The following is a 20330-nucleotide window of genomic DNA, read 5'->3' as shown; positions in this document are numbered from 1 at the left end:
CAAACGTGCTAACCACTGTACCAAACGTCTTTTCTGTATATGTGCGTCTTTATTATTCTTATCATATAACGAAGTTATACTCTATTCTGTTACCTTTTCCTTTCACCATTACATTTCCTTACCATTAATTTTAGGGTATCATTTCAAACTAACTCTTTTCTTTGTTTGGACAAGACACAAGCCATAATAACGTAAATGCATATTGAAATACCAAAAATAATAATAATAATAATAATAATAATAATAATAATAATAATAATAATAATAATAATAATAATAATAAATAAAAAACTATGTATAATCAAAATATTGTAAAGTCATACATTTTTTCTTTCCCTTGTCTTAGCACGTCGTACTGTTTATGTTAAGCTTAGGAAAATTCTGATTTTTGTTTTGTTTCATATTATGATGTTGATGCAAGTATTTTCAAAATTTCGCGCAAAGAGGGAATTTTAAGTAGCATTAGCAACTTGGGAAATATATGTTGTATCTCTGGAATGGTTCGAGAGATCAAGTTAATGCAAACGGTATCCTTACATCTATTGAAAGCGACCTACGTGATTCTCTTGTAACTTTTTACCTATTTATTCGAAATACGTCACACCACAACCATAATATTCGACACCAAAATACTGTGGATGTGCATTGTCTCGTCGGTCTCAGTTGCTTCGTTAGTGTTGTACAGGCTTCCAAATTTTGAATGTTTGAGATCGTGTAGTGTACTTAGTTTGTAACACTGACAAATTAGTGCGCTATTGTAAGTTTTCATTTCACATGTAGAGTTGAAATATGTAATAACCTGACATAGTGCCATTTAAAGAAATGTAATTTTATGTTGGGTTGGTAACACTATTAATTAGTGATATTGCATAGCATGTCAGTGTCCTCCTGTCGCTATTTCCATGATGCATTTCAGCATTTTTGTCTATTGGTTTAAAAGTTACAAGAGCGTTTCAAGATAAATGGTCCGCCCTGTATATATATATATATATATATATATAGAGAGAGAGAGAGAGAGAGATAATATAGATGGTTATCAAAATACTTGAAACATCTGTACTTTGCAACACGTAAGATGTGTGAGGTGGTAATATTTAGGATGCGTGTGTAGTGTCTAGCTGTTGTTAATGGTGTGTTAGGTGATCATCTGTAATACGTCAGGCAGGGTAGAACAGAAGCGTGTGTTAAACTGGGAGACGGTGGTAATACACAAAGTGAGAGTCCCCTCTGAGTTCCAAACAGGATGTTAGTTGGTGTTTACGGAGCTCATTTTGTAATACTGTGCCAGCGGAATGAAATGTGATATGCCAACGGCAAATGGTGCGTTCGTACGCCATTTGGTCCAAATGTATTCTCGTGGCTTGCTATGGAGAATCTTCCAGTTTGAATTCCTAAAGAGAAATCACTCACAATTGTTTTCCATGGTGCACTTGTCACACGACCCCGTTCAACAATGCGCTGCTTCCTAACCGACTGAGATCCTAGCCTGCTTGCTGGACGTGTACAGAGTTTGTGATGTTAGACGCATGACCATGGTCTATCCGTTTTTTGTTGCTGAGATGAGTTTCCCACCAGACGTTAAACGGACATTTCATTCGCACCTCCGTAATCAAATACACAATATCAAATTTTCAGTTAAAAATTTAGATTTTTTTAAAAAAATTACAAGACCCGGCATAGCCATGTGCAAAAACTGAAAGAAGGGGAGAATGGAAGCCACATATGCTATAAAATATTTTTTTCCAGAAATATATTTTCCCAGTGAAAATGTCAAGGTAGCCAGCCATTCAGTGATGTTTATGTTACGTTGATGCAACATAGGTGCATAGAACTGTAATAAAACTATAGAACATGTAAAGATTGGAATTGGTTTTCAAAGTGTATTGCATGTATTCTTTTTCAGTGGTCAACTCATATTTCGAAGATAGGGGCCGCAGTGGCTCAGTGATAGAGCGTTCACCTCCTGGTGCATGGGGTCCCGGCTCAAACCCTGCTCCCGCCAAGTGAACTTCGTGGTGGACAAACATCGTGTCCGTGGGTTTCCTCGGCGTTCATCCGTTTCCTCCCACTTTCTTCATTCCACCATTTCATTCATTTCTCATCATCACCGTGTCCTTTAGCCTAGCCGGCATAATCGTGGGACGTAAAACTCAAAGATTTCATTTCATTTCATATTTCGAATATATACCATATAATCTTGTAGCTGCTCAAAACTAAAGGTATTTTGTCGATTAAGGGCCCGAATAGTGGTTCGGATCCCACTTTGAAACAATTCGTCCCGTCTCATGCAGCTTTGGTGCTGAAAACTGAAATTAAGCTGCAATCAATTCAGTTCAATCAAATTAGTCCTCACTGATTGAACAAATGATTTGGAAAAGGGAAGCATTCTGTAGTTTTAATTTTAGGGAACGAAATTTTCACAGGCGAATGTAACGATTATTTCGAGTTGAATTGATTTTGAGTTTAACGTCCCTTTTAACAGCGAGGCTATATGAGACGTGGACCTACTGATTAACGTGGATTCCGAACCACATGAGCTTCCATCGGGAATTAAACCCGAATCTCCCGCGCCAAAGGCGCGTACGCTAACTGAACGATTATTTCGAATAATAATATTAATAATAATACAATATTAGTTACAACAGCACTATAAATAAAAGAAGTGGAAAAATAATTATAGTCACATGAATGTAAGTTTTCTTCTTCCACTCGAATGGGAATCTGAGCATAGAACAAACTAACTAAATAAACACTGTAAATACGGAGTTTGTTTTCCAGTTGTGAATACAAATACAAATGTATTCATTATTCCCATTGTTCCCACTTCGGAATTTGGAGTATACAAAACGTAATCATATAGATAAAATAATTTATGGCAGAGTGATTTGATTATATCGCAGTTTACGTCAAGCTTTAAATCAGGAGATTTTTTTTTCTTCGTTCATTTAAATCAAATTTCGAAATGAATTATTTGAATTGAAAATGAGGGAAATACTGTTTTTATCCGTTTACTATACTAGTATATATTACCCGCTTCGCTGGGTTGAAATGAAAATTTAAATGCACAACTCCGTATCTCATGTGTTTAGTTCCTGTGAAATATGCTGCTTTCGTTTCTAATGGCATCGATTTAAGCAGCATCGGAAAGATCATTGATCATTTTGACGACACCAAAAACCATGGATTCGACACTAATATTGGTCGTTGTCGATATTATATATCCCATGTTGCGGGTCATGGCATCGGAAGTGTCACCGTTATCTCAGCAACCCCAAAAAATATGGATTCAGCACTAATATCGGTCATTTTCGTTCATTTTTAAATATCTCTTCCTCCCCCTCCCCCAAGTTGCGGGGTTTAATTTGAATTTAAACGGGATCGAAAGTATAAATGTTCATCTAAGTGACCCAGAAAACTATAAATTCGACACTGGACATTTTCGATCATTTTATATATCTCTTTCTCCCCCTCCCCCAAGTGGCGGGACTGATTTTGGATTTAAAAAGGATCGGAAATGTCAATGTTAATCTGAATGATCCCGAAAACTATGGATTAGTCATAATATTGGTAATTTTCGATTATTATTATTATATATAGCTCCCCTCCCCTCCTTCATGCTGCGGCACACGGCATCAGAATATTACTGTTAATCTCAGCTACTCCTAAAACTATGGATTCGACACTAAAATTAGTCATTTTCGATCATATTTAAATGTTTATCCCCCTCTCCTGCGTTTACCCTCCCCCTCCCCAACGATAGGGGCTGAACTTGGATTGAAACAGCATCAGAAGTGTCACTGTTTCTCTCATCGACCCCGAAAACTATGGATTCAACACTAATATCTGTCATTTTTGATCATTTTAAAATTTCTCTCCCCTCCCCAACCCTACTTTGCATCGTCAAAGTGAATAGCCTAAAGCAATCCCTGCCCCTAAACTCGTGTATGTTGAAAATTTGATTGAGATCGGTCGGGTGGTTCAAGAGTGATAAAGTCACAAAGGCAGTCATTTTTATTTCAACTTTTTTTTTTTTTTTTTTTTTTACATATATCTCCCCCTCCCCCAGGTTGGCTCGTCAAAGTGAAACGACAGAAAACACGCAAGGGCCGACCCTCATATCTGTTTAAAATTTGATCGAGATTGATTGGGTGGTTCAAAAGTTATTAGGTTTTATTAGTTTCTATTTATACGTCCCCCTCCCCTAGAATCTACCGTTAAAGTGAAGTTACAGAAATGTTTCCAGATCCGAATCTCATGTATCTTGAAAATTTGATTTAGATTGGTTGGATAGTTCGAGAGTTATTAAGTTACAAACATAGTCACTTCCAGTCTTATATAAATTGATTTTTATATATCTCCCCTGCTTTTCCTCCCCTACGTTGGTCCGTCAAATTAAAATCATAAAAACGATCCCAGGTCTGAACCTCATCTATGTTGAAAATTTGATCAAGATCGGTCGAGTGGGTCAGGAGTTGTTTCATTTTTTTATACCCTCTCCCCCACCCTCACCCCTTAGTTCTACCATCAAAGTGAATAGCTTAAAACCAACCCAGCCTCGAACGTCATCCATGTTACAAATTTGATCAATGTTATATATATGTATATTATAAACTTTATAACGAGAGACTTTTGTTCATATGAATAATAGAAGATATTAATACAAACTATAACGCTTATATATTTGTCTAATATTAGTATTATTATAATTTGTCATATTTCAAACTTGCTTACTATGCACATAATCATATTAAGAAGAATAATGTAAGCCCCACATTGTAATTTCCATTTATACTTTAATGTTACTGTTTATATGTAATACTTTCATTTTAAAAAAATGTAAATTTTGAACTTCTCCAGTCCCTGTATCAGGAAATAAATAATGGAATTTAAAATGCTTTTAGTACTACGTTAGAACTTCGGTTTTATTCTTTAGTTTAACCCGTTAGGCACGAGTTTAGCGAGATATTACGGGTTTATGTGCTTATACCCCACGCCCGACTCAAAAGGGTTTAAGAAAGAAAAACCTCAAACGCATGCTACGGATTTCTTCTTTTGGAATAAACTTCACCGAAAGTGGGGAAAAAAAAAAAAAACCTTCCTATTCTTGCTCATGAAACAGAAACGGTTAGAAGCTGAAGAATTGCTTGCAGCTCGCTATTGTCAGTAAGCTTTCCTTGCAACTTCCACCTTTAACTGCATACACTGTCAAGGCTTACTACTTGCCAATTATGATCCCACCTTTAAGTTTTAGGTTTAAACTTCACTAATGTACCTAAGAAAGAAGTATCACTGTGACTGTACAGCAAACTTCATAGCACGATTCTTTGTATTTGGTCTCAATCAACAGAAAAAAAAAATTAAACAATAACAATAAAAAATCTGACCATATCCTCACTTAGCTTTTGATATGTAAATTCCTTACTCTGTTTTGTATAATTGCATTGATTAGGGAATGATTTTCTTCATAAATATTCTTTAATATTGTCTTTTTTTTTTTAAATAGTGTTAATGAAGTTAACTGACACTGTAAGAAGTGAGTTTTCACAACAAAATAAGAAAATTCGTTCATATGGACAAAAGTGCATACTTTCAGAGCTACGGCCGTCCAAAAGCTTAAAAAATATATATCGCAGCTTGCATTATTCCGTACAGGAGGAAACGTATATTTGCTGGTCCCTAATACTTCCGACTTCGGAGCGATGCATTTCTTGTTCACTACTGCCAAGGCTTACTTCTTGCCTATTTTGAACCCACACTTAAGTTCGAACATATGTGCGAATTCTTTATGCCCTCTGGGGAATCCCATACACACCCATTGCACATTGGTGAAATATGCATTTTCTGGTGGCTTACGTGTGACTTCCTTTACGCTAATATGGACCGCCACTCCATAGTCCCTAATGTTCAAATAATGCGTGTTGCAATTTTTGGACGGCTCTACCTCAGAAATTATACACTTTTTCCCATAGGTCCATATAAAAGTTTTTTTTTTTTTTGTTTTTTTTAATATTGGTTTAATTCATTAACCCGTTGTATTTAGGATGTTGTACGACAGCAAACAGAAGTGGGTGGGTGTTTATGAGGAAGCAGCAACACTTTTATCACCTCAAATGAACGACAATAGCTGCTGTTATAATAATAATAATAATAATAATAATAATAATAATAATAATAATAATAATAATAATAATAGTAATAATAATAATACACGCGTACGTGCAATAAACCCTGTACCTGTGGCACAAAGCCCCAAAGGGCTTAAGCTGACCACCCGGAGATTCTAACTGGGATGTATGTGGTCAGCACACTGCTACTCCCATCACCGTTATTGCTGCCGAAAATGTGTGCTCCCTTTCAAGGAATTGAATCCGAGGCATCACGCAAACTTACTAGTAAACCACGCGTGAGCAAAATATTATTATTAATAAGCTTATAATTTAGCCATTGGCCTGAATTTTTCTCCAACAGTATTTAGCCACGATTTTGCGGCATTTTTAGACCTCTTAGTAGTTTCTACACTACTACTTTTGGCACCTGTGCTCAGCGGGAGTGACTCAGTTGGTAGATCATTGGCGCTCCAAATTCAAATGGTCATAGATTCGAACTCCGCGACCGGACACTTTTTTAAGTTTTCTTTTTCTCGGTTCTACCGGGTAGGTACTGGAAATCCATGTTCATATCTTAAATTACTTCCTGGCAGATTCCTTTGCGCTGAACGAGATGCCAAAAAGTCTCAAATAGAAATCGGAATCTACCAGGGTTGGCTGGTTTAAACCAGCTGTTACAAAAAGAAAAAAAAAACTGGTTTTAACCAAAAAGAAAAAAGAATGAAATATGCTTTACATCATGTGAACTTCATGGTGACGTTTGCACATATCAAACCATCTGCATTAGTTCTATCTCTTTTTCACCTTTAAATCAAAGTGTCCCAGGTTCAATTCTTGGTCGAACCATAACCCTTCTTTCATGTGTAAACCAAGTAGCGGTTTGGATGTCACTTTAAAGCGAAAGTCTTCTTGATTACGCTTAACATCTTTATATAATACTGAGGTTAGCATACGAAACGAAGCCAAATTGTATATTTCTGCTTGCCTGAATGTCTGTTGTTTTATAAAGAAGCCAAGGTTACTTAAATATATTGATAGACATTGGCAAAATTTATCGACTGCTTACGCAGCTTCCAACATTAGCTTGGATTGGAGTTCGTTTTAATTTCATTGAATATTTACATACTAAATTTGGAATTTAATACCCCAGTTTTAGCGTACTGATTATGATACGTTGACCTTAAAATTTTACATGCAAAGCAATAACGAGTACAAATGGAGAAAAATTTCTCTTGGATGTAAGCCGGGAAGCCGTTTGGATTCCGCTGTAAGATTATATGACCCCTTCCAGCATAACCCTATTGTTGCACAATGACAGCAAGGCGAAACAAAGTTATTTCTGTCCATATGTAATATAAATACATAAAGCAGATTATTAAAAAAAAAAAAAAAGTTTAAAAAACTTTTTTTTTAAGATAAAAACCATGTTTTTTGCGAACCCTGGAATCTATTTACTTCCATGTTACCTTTTGTATCAGTTCAGGATTTGTATTACAAAAGAAAATACTGTTGATTGAAATTTAAATTTTAAAAAATTAATAAAAATTATTTCAAAAGCATTGTTTTTACTATTGATTTATGGTCATAAGGCTCGGATTTCTGTGGCGTCATATTCTTATATTGGCATCTTTTTACAGGTCTTAACTAAATATAAGCACATTTCTGATTCCTGTGAACACAAAAATGTGATGTTTTTAATTTTATTTTATTTGTCATATAAATGCATATTTGAATCATATTTTAGCGCAGGTCATATTTTGGGCGAATATCACTTTTGCTCACAAATATATTTGCCAGTATATGCAACAAGAGTTTGGTCTTTCTTAGAAATATTTGATCTTGTGTAACAGGATTTCAAGCAGTACTCTACAATGAAACAGGTCAAAGCGGTTGACCTGACGTGGCATCAATCGCTTTGAAATTGCCACCTCAGCCTTTAATTCTCTCTTTCTCCTCCACTGCAAAGGTACCAGAAGTCAATTTCTTTGTTGCATATTGGTGTAAAGTATTTCCATTCCCGGGGAGACTTTAAATAGACGGGAAAGGATAGTACTGCAAAAATTCTGGTACGATTGGAGATAGAACACCGGAGAAATCTCCCCTCTCCCCCGCCAGTTCACGTTTTGAAATCATCACTGGTATATGTAACATCCGTCTTTTTGTCTTTTACACTGACTGTACACATATTCTTGCTGTACTGTACTTTGGGGTTACAACCACAGTTATTTGTCTCAATTATCAGTTTTTTTTTTTTTTTTTTTTCTAAAAGAATGTGGGGATAGCACTTCGCATGGCAAGAGAGAAAGTACGTGGGGATCTGAGCAGTACAGCGCTGAAGTGATTAATTGGGGATGAATGAAATGAAATGCATGTTTTCTAATAGAAGAGATCACAGAGACGCAAAGGTTAGGAAAGGAAAGGGTTTTACTGTACCACAGCCATTTCGATGTGATGAGCCTCTTCAAATATCGGGTGAAGCCTTATCCTCCAATCCGTTGTGTGTTTCCGTCTGGTATCGATCCCGGACTTCACATTCGAGAGTGAAGAACCTCTCGACCTCAGGGCAACAGCTCCCAGATGTCCTGGCCTCTTCGGAATGACACCTCTGTCATGCAGTGGATGGTGAGGGCCCAAGCGTACCAACCGTCTCCCAATTGCTATTAAGACGACTCTTCTGAATAGCGGTCCAAAGTGTGTTTCTGGCGGCTTCTGTCACACTTCTCACCTCGAGGGTCCCGTGTCCCCTGGTTTTGTTCTACTTCCCTGCTTTCGCTTCTTCCTGGTGCTCCGCACGTGGGTGACTAGCTCATCAAAATTATCTTGGTCAATAGGGAAGTTTGTTAATTGCTGTAATGGCGTGGCTGAGTTTTTGATGAAGTTACGGAAACTAGGAAGAGAATGGTAAGCATGAATTTGTATTGGGATGCGGTGACAACATAGGGAAGTCTCTTCTTTATTATTTAATAATTACAATTTCTTGTTTGAAGAATAATAACAACATACAGGGGGAATTCAAAATAGGCGCGAAGCCTGATATCCTCTACAATATTTCACAAATATATACAAAGCTGAGCAGTGTCGATGGCAGCTTTAATTTCTTGGGGTGCAACTGGAAGAGTAGACATTTTTGGAGGGTAGTTTTCTCTTTTTCTATATGCCAAAAATAATAGTTGTTTTGACATACGCTACAATACAATACGCCCGGGAAAATCAGTCGGGGGAGCTTATGATGCTACCGGGAGCACCCCCTCTAGCACCGTCAAGGTATCTGAAAAATGTTGCAAGATTTTTGGCATAAACTTTGGCATCATTGAGTATAGTTTCACTGTCTAAAGTCGTATATTCTAGTAGTATTGTCTGGTTCTTAACAGTAACGTCATTTCAGCATTTGCTTGTGGAAAGAAACCCTTATGTTGGCCGCCAATCACTTAATCTAGTTCAGTTCAAAGCTGCGGGATTCTCATGGTGTCAGTATGTCTTATATTAACACTTTACTGATATTGCGATTACCTCTTGCAGATTTATACGCTGAGGGTATCCAAATGGATACCCATCGAAGGACATAGAAGTGCCAAGGATATCCATTCGGAATACCTACCTGTAATTACGATTCAAGCGCCTTGCAGTGGTTCGGCTTCAACCTTAAACTAGGTCCGTGTCTTTTACAGTCTAGATGCTGAAAAGAAATAATATACAGTGTGTCCCAAAAGTAATGGCGAAAAATGAAACCAGAGTTTCCTGGCACCAAAACAAGAAAAAATGTTTATATGACATACACCGTGTACAGTCCGGAAAGAACAGGAGTGGAGCTAGACAGCTTCGAATGTGGGGGAAAGGTACTTCACACCTGCCAGCGGAATAATATAGGAGCTAGGAAGGAGATTCAGAAAGACATAAAAATCATACCGGCTTGACACGTTAAACGCATGTTACATAACTGCGCCAGAGATTCTCCATACGTCATTTAGGGATTCACCGAATGTCTGTATGGCAGGGGTAATGAAACGGTACAGTAAAGATGGAAACTAAACAGAATAAAGTTGTTATCCATGGCACGATTGTACGCACATGTACAATGGGAGTCAAAGCAAAGATCACTTATCATGGTTGCATAATCTCAGGGGGCAATGCAAAGTGGTAGATAGAAGCTTGCAGAGAGGGGGTAGAAATAAGAACAAGTGTAACTAGTCGTGTCATATAATGAAATAACAGACAGAGTCCACAACGACGTACTGTATTTGTAATGTAGTATTTTTACATAGAGTAGCACTACAAACTACTAGGTCATACGTGCTAATCGTGAGTTTCGAATCCAGTCCATCATTCTCGGTGTGTTGCGTAACTGTTCACACACATCTATGCGGTTTTGTAAATCGGCAAGTTCCTTTTCACCCACTTTCGAAGCTTCTAGCTCCGTCTCCTGTCCACTTCCGGACTATATGTCATATAAACTTTTTTAAAATTATTTTGGTGCCAGGAATCTGGTTTTTATTCTTGCCATTATTTTTGAGACACCCTATAGTTTCCATTAATAGCATTACGAATATGATGGAGGGTGTCCATATCGATACTCTTGGCAGTGAAAGTGTTAAGAAACCGAATGTTTCTATTCGTTCTTCGTCTAATAGTGGTAAGTAGGTTGTCAATGTCATAATGGGATTGCAGCGTGGAAACAGTCTAGCCACGTTTATTCTGTTTCAGTGAATCTCAAAGGGTTTCTGTACCATTACTATTTTTGACATATGTAGCCAATACTTTTTTCCCCTTGGTTGAAAGGCAATAGCCCACAAAAAAACACTGAGATGACAGGGGTGGAGGGAAGAAGTAGCTAAATATTTCCGTGTCCAATTTATCTTAAAACGGCAGACACTTGAGGAATTCCCTCACGCTACTAATAAGCATAATTACTTTTACTGCAGCTTAAATCTGAAACTTTCTGCCTAACCTACCCTTTAACATTTATTTATCCCTTTCCGCACGGGAGTAGAAATTCTTAGGTTATTTTCATGAAACCTGTTTTTCCATACTATATGAAACATGTATAAAATATTTTTATTAAAAAATTGCGTGGGTCCATCGTAGGTTCTGAGAAAGTGGACCCGCATAATTGTGCGTGTTAGGTTTTAATTGCAGCAGAAATCAAAATAATAGATCCACACGAGTGTGCGGATTACGTTGCATTTGTGATAGTAGTCAAAATAGTAGACCATCATTTTGTTCTGTTTAGATGTTAGTAAATTGATATGCATTATACCAAATAATTTGTTTTTTAAAACACTAAAAGAAAATTGCATTTTTGTTTCTGTGTTAGTATATTAGAACTACTGTACGTACCTCAAATGCCACAATGAAATATTTTTAAGCAGTCTTATTTTCCTCTTAGTAATTTGAACATTTGTATAGCTTTACCTGACGTGAAAAGCTTTGAAGCAGTTCTTTTCTTTCGACAAACACAAGTAAGAATCACATTTTTCACTTGGGGTCTTTGTTCTGATGTTACATCCTTCCAGTCTACACATTCTCGGTGATTTGATGTCATCTACTGTTGGCAAATGATCATATTCGTCGTAACTCTTATCTGCTACAGGTCTGTTGGATAGCATGTAACATTTTCTTTTACGCAGTTCTTCGCCTTTTGAACGAGCTTCGTCTTCGTCGTCTTCTTCTTCGAGAAGTATTCGTCTTTTCTTGTTCGGTGTGGACAGGAGCGCTTCCCAAAGTAACTTTCTGAATTTCAGTAAATCGTAAATATTATTACCAAATTACCTTCAATTAAATATATACAAAATAAACTAAAATTGGAATTGAGTGAGGTCCTTTACTATTGTAGTACGTTCCGTATGAGCCAATAATTGTAGAGCGACATGAAAATTTTAGTGCAAAATACTCTCAAACCAATACTTTGTACACACAAAAATTTACTTTGTATCGGGCCAGGAAAATTTTGGAGAGGGTAACTCCTCTTTGCAGGAAGCATGTGCATAACACGAAAACATTACCGTAAATTTAACTACTTTCGTCATGCTATATTTGATGAAAAGGCTCAAAAACAATCTACTGCTTCGGTCAATCATATTATTTATAAGACTAGAAATAAAGCCTAACCCGCACGATTGTTACTTGTATCTTTCTTCTAAATTACATACCATAGAACAAAGGTTGAGCTGATTTTGAGTTTAACGTCGTGTTCAGCAGCGAGGCAATATGAGACGTGGACTTACTGATTGACGTGGAATCCAAACCACACCAGCTCCCGCCGGGAATCGAACCCGGGTCTCCCACGCCAAAGGCGCGTACGCTAACCGCTTAGCCACGGAGGAGCTCCCATAGAACAAAGCATTTTACTACATTGTTAACATATTAAAATTCTTTAGACATTTATGTCACAAGATACACTGACATCAAATATTGAAAGAACAAAGAAGCTAAAAAAATAAAAATATATACCTTTACGAGCCATGACGCCTTTAGTTCAGCTGAATAAAACTCAAAATTTACATGGAGTTCTAAATTGCATCGAAGAAACTAATAAAATTCGTAGCGCGGAACCCGCACAATTGATTGAAGCCGTAGTAAGCGTAAAAAATGTAAAATTCTCGCTTGTGTAATACAGAAAAGCCACCCGCATGATTGTGCGGGCACTGGCGGAAAGTGTTATCCAAAAGCAATTCCACACTTGTCTCCTATTCGTTCTTTTTACGTTTAAAAAATAAATCACATCGTAGTATACTTCTTTTCATAGGGCTTACTACTATCGAATGCGATCACCATGGTTTATATCTCAAAAATATCTACACAAACAGGACTGATGATGAATAGTAGTTTGCTTGCTTAACACATGTGGTTAGAAAGTTATTACCCTACAAATCCGGTTTGCGCGACTTTCCGGACAACCTGTAGTTATTATATTCCAGGTTTATCTTTTAAGCCTACTCAGTGCAGTGACAAAATTTATTACATAATAGTACTTTTATATTTTCTTTCAAAAAAATATCAATTAAAAGGTGCATGTGTGTCAAAGAAAATATTTCGTTACGAGAATTAATGTGAAGTCTTTTAGTAATTAAAAAATAACTTATACCATCAGTTTTACTGTAAAATTTATTAGCTTTAAATGCCACGTTCTGTAACTTGATCGATCTCATTAATTTGTTTCTTGAATCTTCACGGAATAGATATTTAAAAAATGAAATTGTACATTTGAATTAAAAAGAAAGAAAAAAAAATGTTAAATAAAGCCTGGAAGTCACTTTTCTAGTATTTTATAAATATCCATTTTGTGTGTATTAGGAAACATTTAGGGAATTGGTAAATTTAAGAAACGAGAAACTTAAAAGTAATTAATTTTGCAGTAAAATGAATTGCGTAAAATTAAGTTCTAGAATATTTCTAGACACCGTGCACGATTTTCTTCGCTCATGTCGCCAGATGAGGAAGCGATCGTTGTACTGTCTGCGACAGAAGAAAGCAGCATTTTAGTGAGTATTATATAAAGTATGGTGTTTTCTTTTGTTGGTGATTACCATCTGTTTGGCTATAGTAGACTTAGTATCATAGAGGAAACTGCTTCCAGATCAGAGAATAATGGTAAATGACTTTAGATTGGCCATTCATCGTCAGAACTATTTTTTTTTTCCTCTCGTTAAAATACATTTCCACGTCCGTCCGAGACTCTCATCAATGAAGGATTGCATCTTTTTAGCAGTTTTCTATTAAGTTGGGTATCTTCATCTGGTCTCCCGTTAGTTGTGCCAGTTGGTGGGCGTAAAATGCAGCAGTTGAATATTGTTACAAAACCAATATCTGAATGTTCAACCTGAGAACGTTGATCTAATTTATTATTATATCAAAATATACTTTAATTCATTTCCTATATAACTGCGATCTTCCTGTTGTAATAATACTTACAACTTAATGTATTTGTGATGCTGTAGCAGCCACAGTTTGGGACATTGGAAGGCAAGTGTGGTGGTGTAGTTATCGTTTTGCATGTAAATTTCGATTATGTAATAATACGATTTAAAAACTACAATTTTATGTTGAGCTGACAACAGCGTTTATTCGTTGTTGCAGACGTAACATGCTTTCTCCTTCCCCATTCGTAATGCATCACCTGATGAACAAGCAGTCTGAGAAGGCAAATATTCGCACAGGAATTTTTCTACTCAATTTTGAACCATCTGGAATATATTACTGGTTTTCACATTAATCGTAGTAGAATGAGGTTGATATAAAACTTCTAGTATACTGTTAGAAAGAATATATGAATTTTTATAAAGGTCATATTTTAAATATTAATACTGGCATTTGATTGCAGATCTGGAAAGAAGACAGATTCGCGAAGCAGTTCACGCCGTCGACGTGGAAGGACCAAGTACAGGAAGAGAAAGTAAAAATATATACAAGCGCAGCTTCAAGTTAAATAGATTGATAGCAAGTGTTAAAAGATACGATATTTTTATATTTACTGTATTATTTGTGCTCTTTTGTATTGAAAAGATAGAATTTATTTTCTGAATTTTTTCCTTGTAGAATTCGCTGATTCATGATAAAGTAGTCGCAACTATCGCGGCGTTTTTATCATGTAAAAAGTATTTACTATATTGCAGTCACTGTAGTTTTTCTTTAGTACGCATTTGTTTTATATATCAATGTGATATTACCATTATGAAACAAATTGAAAGTTTTCATTTTTTTCCCTTTCAAATTATAGTCAGGAAACTCTACTCTTTTCGGTAAAAAGAAAACCATATACTGTATTGACGAAACTTAGGTGTGATTTCCTTTACAAAATATCCTACTATTCAGACGGTAAAATTCTGTCCTTATGATTTCATACTAGCCAGATTTCCTATAAGCTATTAGAAAATGCATTGTTCTTGCCATACCAGTGTAATTAGTAGTAATTACTTACAGAGTGAAGAAATGAAGTTAAAGCGTACTGGTTTATATTGTATTATAAATTATATATTTACTATCAAATGAATTTCCATGTAATGGAGAAAGATTTTTTTTTCTTTCTAGGAATTACTTAAAATTCTATTTCATATATATATCTTTCAGTTATTTGTGTATTAATAAATTATTGACTATGGCCAATGAACTTTTTTTTTCTTCTTTTCTCAAGGGTTTTCAAATAATAAAGAAAAAAATTCAGGCAATATATTGTGCATTAATGTTTTAGCGTAAATACAATTGAATCAAAGGGCAGTTACGTTAGTTATGAACAAAAACTCGCTGAAAGAACTAAATACAGACACTTAGCTTTCAAAATGGACCTTTAGTCTTTGGAATATAGAAACAATGCGAAAAAGAATACTGTCGCAACTTTTTAATGTAAAGCCTTTTCTTTCCTCTGATTCAAGATTGCTGACTTTCTATTCTTCAAAGACGACAAGTTCAATGTTCTTTCATTGTGTTAGTTCATAACTATCGTTAAATTTTTATTTTGATTATGCTGAGATTTCTTTGTTCCAACTACATGTACATACATATTTAAGGCCTTTTAACTTACTTTCCTTCATCTAAAGTCCAAATGCTTACAATGTTATGATGCCTGCAAGTTAATGTTATTTCTTAAACTTGAGTTGAAAGAGTTTGAAGATATGAAAGGAAAAAAAATTAAGAGCAGCATTTTCTAAATAGTATATTAGAGACAAATTACAACAGTCACTTTTATGTAAATATTGAAACTGATCATCACACAACTGAACAAAGATATTTCCCAAATGATGAGATATAATTTTTAAAAATTCCTAATAAGATAAGGGCTGCTTGAATTTACATAATTTTATGACAAAAGGAGCGGTTAGTGTAAAAAGAAAAAAAAAAATCCAAAATTAAAAACAGATATACTGTTACATTGTTTCAGCTCATGCTGCTTAAAACAACTCCAAGAGTTTACCAGTATTTTAAGTAAACTTGTAGTACGTAATTGGTGATAATTTAAGACTGTTGGGATTCAATACATAAAATTCTAATGGATTTGTATAGGTCGATATTATTTACATATAATTGTATATTACGTTGCCTAACTCGAAGTTTTTATGCGTATGTACATATGTATTTTGTAATATATATATTGCGATTAATGTTACGTTTCTGATGCTTTTACTTGCTTTGAAAGCAGTATCAGGTATAATGCAGTACCTACCAATATTAATTTGGTGCCCCATATAATTTAGTACTTTTGTATGTGAAAAATATCAGACTTGAGGTAACACAATGAATTTTTGCAGTTGCAAAGCAGCATTGTATTTTTGTTCTAGAACGTTTCCTGGATAAACTTCATTTTATATAATTATTTCGATTGCTTGTAAGGAGAAAGCTGTAAACTAAATTATTCTCAGTTTTGCAATAAAATTGTGTAAAACAATTTCATGTATATACTTATTAAATCCTTTCATTAGTCTCGTAATTACTGTGTCTAGCAAAGAATACTAGACGAAAAGTGAAGAGTTACTTTCACAAAGTATATGTCAATTCATAGCTGAAAAAAATCAACAATTAAACTTTCGAAACATGTAAGACACATTGTTGCGACCATGAAATACGGGTCTAATAGGATTTTTAGAAAAATCAAAACTAAGAATTTTGATTACATTTGCAATTATGAATATTCCCGTAAATCAGAATCCAGTCTTCTATATCCGAAATACAGTTAATTAGCCCGTATTTTCACCACACTATTTTTCACAAACTACGTTACGTTTCTGATACTTTTAATTGCTTTGAAAGCAGCGTCAGGTATAATGCAGTACACACCAATATTAATTTTATACCCCATATAATTTAGTACTTCTCTATGTGAAAAATACCATACTAGAGGTAACACAATGAATTTCTGCAGTTTCAAAGCAGCATTGTATCTTCTAAAAAAAAAAAAAAAAAAAAAAAAAAAAAAAAAAAAACTTTCATTTTATGTAATTATTTCAGTTGTTTGTAAGGAGAAGGCTGTAAGCTAAACTATTCTCATGTTTTGAAATGAAATGGTATAAAATTTCATGTATATGCTTATTAAAATCCTTTATTTATCTCATAGTTACTGTATCATTCAAACTACAGTAGACGGAAAGTGAGGAGCTTACTTATTAACAAGAAATAACACACGTAAAATGTTTAAACCTGTAAAACACCTTGTTGCGACCGTGAAATACGGATCAATTAAAAGAATTTTGATTACATTTTCAATTATGAATATTCCAATAAGTCAGAATTCAGTCTTCTATATCTGAAATTGGGCTAATTAACCCACATGTTCACCACAGTGAATCAATACGTTAAAAAAAAACAGGAAATACATATTAACAAGAAATACACACATATAATTGAAAAACATGTAATACACTTTGTTGCGACCGTGAAACACAGGTCTACTTAAAAAGAAAAATGAAAACTAACAATTTTAGTTACACTTGCACTTAAGAATATTCCAGTAAGTCAGAATCCAGTCTTCTATGTCCGAAATTGGGTTTATTAACCCATATGTACACCACACTAATTTTCACAACCTTAAAAATACATATTTCAAAACTTCAAATTTATTATAATACGTACTTAATAACTGTATAATATACGAGTCTGCAAGTGTCAATAAAAAGTTTGTACCTAAAGTCCAGATTTCCTCTTAGACACCATTCATTTTGTAGGCTGCAATGGATTTCAAAGCCATCGCTAAGCAACCTTCGTATGTGTGGTTTCCACCGATGAATCCATTCGCATGAACAAATACACAGCCTTCAATTCCGCTAATATTATCCAGTTCTGCATCCCGCAAGCCTCTCCATTCCTCCATCAAAGGAATCCTACAATAAAGGAAAAATTTTAAAAGGTTGATATTTGTATCGGTTTGAGAGTGAATAAGCGAACACCCCATTGACGCTTTGAGTATATTCCTACATACGCTGTGGTATTAGTAGAGATGTTTTCATGACGTATAGTTTCAGGAACTCAAACAGCATCAGTCTCTTCCCTTGTAACCAAAAAACAGCACCAAATTATGTCCAAATAACCAACCCTCCCACCAGCACAACCTATTCCTAAATGTATCCTTCGATGCTGCCTTATATCTGAAACTTCCTGAAGCAACAGAAACTTCTTTAAAAATGAGTCACAATTTTCAAATTAATTTTGATCTAACACGAATAGGATCATGTTCTTCTTCTATATGCTTTTCTTTAATTTAACAATGGTTCAGCTGAGTCTTCAAATCTTGCAACCTTAATTTAACTCATTTTCCTCCAGGTACTATTGGGGACTGAACTGAGACACAAAAGGGCATCAGAAGTGTTGCTATTTACCTCAGCGATCCCAAAAGCTATGAACTCTACACTAATATCAGTCATTTTCGATAATTTTGTGTTACTTCCTTCCGCTCTCCCAAGGTGTGCTAGGGGGTCTTATTTCCACTGGAGGTTGAACTTAAAACCAATTAGAATTGTTATCAATCAATTTAGAGACCCCACAAGTTATGGATTCGACAACAATATCGCTCATTTACAATTAGTTTTACATGTAACAACTTCATACCCCCATTGTGGGTGCTAATAGGGACTGAACTTGAACTTAATGTCATTTGGAGTGACACTGTTAGCTCAAGCCGATATATCAACAATCTTTTATTTGGAGTGCGTCAACTTATTCACACAGTACACTGCACAAACACATTACCTTCTTATATCGGGTATAGTTCGTTTATTATTAATCTGTACTGGAACCAAATATTCACAATATTCTTATTAATAAGATTCGTAACACACACATTCATACTTCATATAATATTATTTGTAATTGTATTTGCAACAACCTCAAAATATCGTCATACCAACCATCAATTATTTATATGTGATATTTTTCTATGTTTGCACATATTCATTACCATTTTCAGCTTCAAAACAGCTAGTGTCACATTTATAAAACACTTTGCGCCAATCTGTATCATTCCAACAGACACTTTATTTAAGAGACCCCGAAAACTATGGATTCGACACTAATATCGATCGTTTTCGATCATTTTTATGTTTCCACTTCCCATAAGTGTGCTAGAAGGTCTTATCCTGATACTACTCTTTTCCAGGCTGAATGTAATATGATTAGAAAGTTTGGTTAAAACTGCTCCAGGCGTTCCGAAGCTATGCTTGAACACACATTCATCCACATATATATATATATATATATATATATATATATATATATGAGAGAGAAAGGGGACGAAAGCGACAAAAGTCTCACCACTTCCATAAGTAAAAGTATTTCAGATTATTGAAATGAAAACTTAAGGAAAGAAGTTCTGCTCTGACTGTCTTACTAGAGCGCCAATTCAGTCTCTTAGAAGTGCCTTGTAGTATCGTGAACTTCCCGTGAATGTTTTTGGGAGTCGCGAGTTTTGTGTCAGGAACTACGATTCGCTTTTGGATATTCTCGGTTTATACAAGTATGTTTTCTTTACGACTCTATTTCAAGAACGTAAATCATATGCTAGAATGAGAATATTGAGAAGTAACCTTCGTATAACAAATACCTGCAGACAAAAACATTACACACACATTATCATTTATTGTTATTACACGATTTTCTTAACTTGTATTTTAACATTCGCATATTATATACCGACGGTCTATCAACACCTACCACATGTCAGATGTGATATTTTAAACATAATAATTACTTATGTCCTAAAATGATTATATGAATATATATCTGATTTACTTAAATATAATTATTTTATATAAATATTCATACATTCAGGAAAACAGCATTACATACAAAAAAAATTTAACCCAAACAGGAATCGAACTCACGACCTTCAAGATTATAAATCCGGCGTTTTACCAGTAAGCTAACTTGAACACACTTGCCGAGCTGTTCCTGAAGTAATATACCAATTAGCAGGACAATGATATTTATATCCGTTGCAAATGCTGCTGTTTTTCTCCTTAGTCTTTTTTTTATTCTACTATGGATGCGACAACTATATTTGCTGTCTTTCATTTCATTGGAAATGTTTTTCTACGTATGAAAAGGTAAATGACAAAGATAATATGTGCTGACATGTATACAGAGTTTCGACATATTGTATCATTAAGTATTTCAAGCAATGTTACTTTTTTCCCCACCCTTAATAACATTTCAACATGTCTTATTATACTTTAAAAAAAAAAAAAAAAAAAAAAAAGCACTATTTTTCTCGATTGCAAAGGTTGGCTTGTGGCCTCGAACCTGGCA

At 35.0% G+C, this 20330-nt stretch overlaps 2 protein-coding genes across 3 annotated transcripts in view; one reads left to right on the top strand and one right to left on the bottom strand.

Moving 5' to 3' along the window:
- The window catches only part of caly (ubiquitin carboxyl-terminal hydrolase calypso), a 218206-nt gene extending 201724 nt beyond the window's left edge, over window positions 1–16482 (top strand). The window contains exon 11 of the mRNA XM_081762552.1: window positions 14425–16482. Within this exon, the coding sequence (XP_081618678.1) occupies window positions 14425–14500 (76 nt within the window). The 3' untranslated portion in view covers window positions 14501–16482. The remainder of the gene's footprint in view (window positions 1–14424) is intronic.
- Window positions 16483–17106: 624 nt separating this feature from the next.
- Window positions 17107–20330, bottom strand: part of LOC145688384 (MYG1 exonuclease) — a 40248-nt gene continuing 37024 nt past the window's right edge. For both annotated transcript variants that reach the window (XM_081762553.1, XM_081762555.1), the window contains exon 7: window positions 17107–17911. In XM_081762553.1, coding sequence (XP_081618679.1) covers window positions 17734–17911 — 178 coding nt within the window. In that variant the 3' untranslated portion in view covers window positions 17107–17733. The remainder of the gene's footprint in view (window positions 17912–20330) is intronic.

This window comes from Thermobia domestica, chromosome 6 (genome assembly GCF_964235325.1).
Source record: "Thermobia domestica chromosome 6, izTheDome1.hap1.1, whole genome shotgun sequence".
NCBI lineage: Eukaryota > Metazoa > Arthropoda > Insecta > Zygentoma > Lepismatidae > Thermobia > Thermobia domestica.
The sequence above is the reverse complement of the archived record's forward strand: the minus strand, read 5'-3'. Positions and strand labels throughout refer to the sequence as shown.